This window comes from Aptenodytes forsteri, unplaced genomic scaffold, assembly GCF_000699145.1.
Source record: "Aptenodytes forsteri isolate BGI_AS27 unplaced genomic scaffold, ASM69914v1 Scaffold147, whole genome shotgun sequence".
Classification (NCBI taxonomy): domain Eukaryota; kingdom Metazoa; phylum Chordata; class Aves; order Sphenisciformes; family Spheniscidae; genus Aptenodytes; species Aptenodytes forsteri.
Window position 1 is genome coordinate 697,519 of NW_008795320.1, and position 2,825 is coordinate 700,343.

Here is a 2,825-nt window from a genome sequence, read left to right on the forward strand (position 1 = left end):
TGCCGCCAGCAGGGTCGGGGACCACGGTCCCATCCATCCAGCCCCGGCATGGCATACGCCCAGCTCCGCAGCCAGCTGGGATAGGGGTTGCAAATCCAAAGAGCAACTTCTCTGTTTAACATTTAAATAAACCCCGGGCTGTTTACCCAGCGGCGCTTGCTGCCCGGCGTTTGCTCAGCGAGGACCCGTCTCCAGAACAGTGGCTCTGGGTAAACAGCCAAGAGCTTAGAGGAGTATTTATACGCTGGCACATTAACGTGGCTCTTCGGGGTCCTTCGGCTCCTGCTCCGTCCCACTACCCTGACGTGGCCCTGGGCAGGGCTCGGGGACGGGACCCCGCGGGCTGTGGGGGGGGGGCCCGGGTGGTGGGGGGGGGCTGGGTTGTGGCTGGGAATGGGGGCTGCCTTGCTGGGAGCTGGGGCGGCCACGGGCCAGGGAGGAGGAGGATGGAGAAGGAAGGTTTCAGGGATGCTGTGGAGAGGTGTTGGGGGAGCGAGATTTGGTTGCTGTTATCCCGCGTGGGAAATTGTCTTGTTTGCCCTTCGATGAGAAAAGTCACCTGGATGCTGCAGGGGGGAGTGTCGAGGGATGCAAAAAAGAAAATGGGTGAAAAGATCCAAAAAAAAGGGAGCATGGGTGATTCGAAGCCCTGGGACGTGTGCGGGCATGGCACCCAGGACACCCTTCTCCCCCGGTGCTGAGTGTCTTGGATGTCCCCATCCCGCACCCACCACCCCCATCCTGCATCCACCACCCCACCCTCGCCCAGCGGGTCCTGGGGCCACGGCTCGGCGAAGGCCACGGGCCGGGAGGGTGGGCAAGGGCCACCCCAGAGCCACCCCCCCCCATGCCCCAGCGCTGATGGTTTGTGCTGGGAGAGCTCCTGACATCCCAGAAAGTCAAAATTAGCATTTCAGTGGGGAGGAGCTGGAACCTCCCGAGCACGACTGTGCCAAGCAATTTATTTTTTCCCCCATAGTGGGAAGACAGGGAAAAGTTTGGTGCTGCCGAGGCTGCGAGCCCGGGGGATTTCCTTCCTGGAGCATCTCTGAGCGGGGAAGAAAGAGCCACCGTCGTGCTGTCGGTGCCACGGAGCAGCCCCGGGGCTGCTCTGGGTTTTTTTGGCTCCTGGGGGGACGTGGCTGGGCGAAGGCGCAGTGAGCCGCAGCCCACTCCCCGCTCCGCACCCTGGGAATTTCCCTCCGCGGCCGGAGCCGGGGTCAGGTCACCTCCTCATCTTTTATCGGCAGCTGGGTTTGGAGGGAGAGAGCCCCGCGGAGCTGCTGCGGGAGGGAAGGGGCTGCAAACGCTTTCTTCTAAAGAAGAGAGAAGATAAAATGCAGTTTTGCACCCCCCATAAGGCCCTTTTCCAGTGCTGAACACGGGGGGTCTCCTTTTTTCTCGCCATTTTGCTCTTTCTTTCTATTTTTGTCCCATAAAAGCAGAAGGGACAGAATGAAAAATCAAGGTCTGGAAAATGGAGCATCAGGGATGGGGGAACCTGTGGGCTGAGCTGAAGCCTTGGCTCCAGGCAGCTGGTAGAGGGCTGGGGGGCTCCTGGTGTCCCCCCAAAGCCCGGTGCTCCCCAGCTCACTGTCCTGGCTGGGGGTCAGTGTCAAAGCCGGGGGACCCGCGTGGGGACCAGCAAACCCAGTGCACGGGGGACCCTGGGTCTGGGTTGAGCTCGCGGCCATGCGGTGCCGAGCTCCAGCGCGGCCCCATTTGGCGTTTGGGGGTGCTGGTTGCATCCCTGCTGCCTCTGCTTGGCCGGTTCGGCGGCGGAGGGGTGCCGGAGCTTGGTTAAAATCCCAAACAAAGCCCAAGCCGGGTGATGGTTGTGGTGGGAGCCAGGTGATGGTTGTGTCCGCGCCGGGCTAGCGATCTGTCCAACGTCCCTCCAAGCCCGGAGACCAAACGATTTAGAAAATACTAATCGTTGCTGCAGTCAAACAGATGGATGGGAGATTTTCGGCGAGCGGCAGTCCTGGCTTTGTGCTCCACGCGCCGCACACTGGCTCCGGCAGCCGGAGGCCTCCGCTGCATGTTAATGCTGGGGGCAGAGCGAGGGCCGGCTCCATCGCCGCCGGCTCTGCCGCGGCTGGGCTGGGGGGCTGCGGGACCCCTGGGCTGGCCTGCTGCCCCCACCGTGGAGACATGTGTCCCACCTCCGGCAGTGCACCCGGTGGGTGCGGGGATGTCACCGTGGGGGGCACTGGTGGCAGGGGACACAGCGGGATGCCCCAGTGGGGCGGCTGGGTGCTCGATGGGTCAATGGGTGGCACTCCGTCCTCCATCCTGACCCCACACCGGCTTCGTGCCAAGAGTGAAATCAAACTCTCTCCAGGCTAATGGCATCTTCCTAAGTGGGGCTAATCCTGCTCTTCCCGCGGCTCCCGGGGGTTGGTGTCAGCGCAGCCCCGCGGTGATTTATGGCCCGACGGCGTCGCTGAACAAGCAGGGAGTGGGTGACCAGCGGCCTCCCACCCCCCTGCTCTCGTTGCAGGTCAAGGATGGTCCATGTGATGGGGGATGCCGGCTGCTGGTTCCTGCTCGGGCTCTCCCTCCTCCCCATCGCCGTCCTGGGTAAGTGCCACCAGCGCTCCATAGCCGGGGCTAAGTACCCGGTTACGGTAAACAGCAGCAAATAATGAAGTATCAGCCATAATAAATAGTGAGGGTGAATAATAAGCAGGGGAGGGCTCGGGCTGTGGCCTCCCACACCTCCCTGCCCTGGGCTGCGGTGGATTAGCGAGGGAGAAGCCCCCCAGGCGACCATGGACACCCCCCACGCTGGGATCCCTGCGGGCGAGACCTTAAATCCTTAA

General features: G+C 62.5%; 1 protein-coding gene across 1 annotated transcript in view; it reads left to right on the forward strand.

Annotated features, from left to right (window-relative positions):
• Nucleotides 1-2,510: 2,510 nt before the first annotated feature.
• The window catches only part of NCAN (neurocan), a 10,649-nt gene continuing 10,334 nt past the window's right edge, over nt 2,511-2,825 (forward strand). Inside the window, 1 exon segment of the mRNA XM_009279850.1 lies at nt 2,511-2,583. Coding sequence (XP_009278125.1) covers nt 2,511-2,583 — 73 coding nt within the window.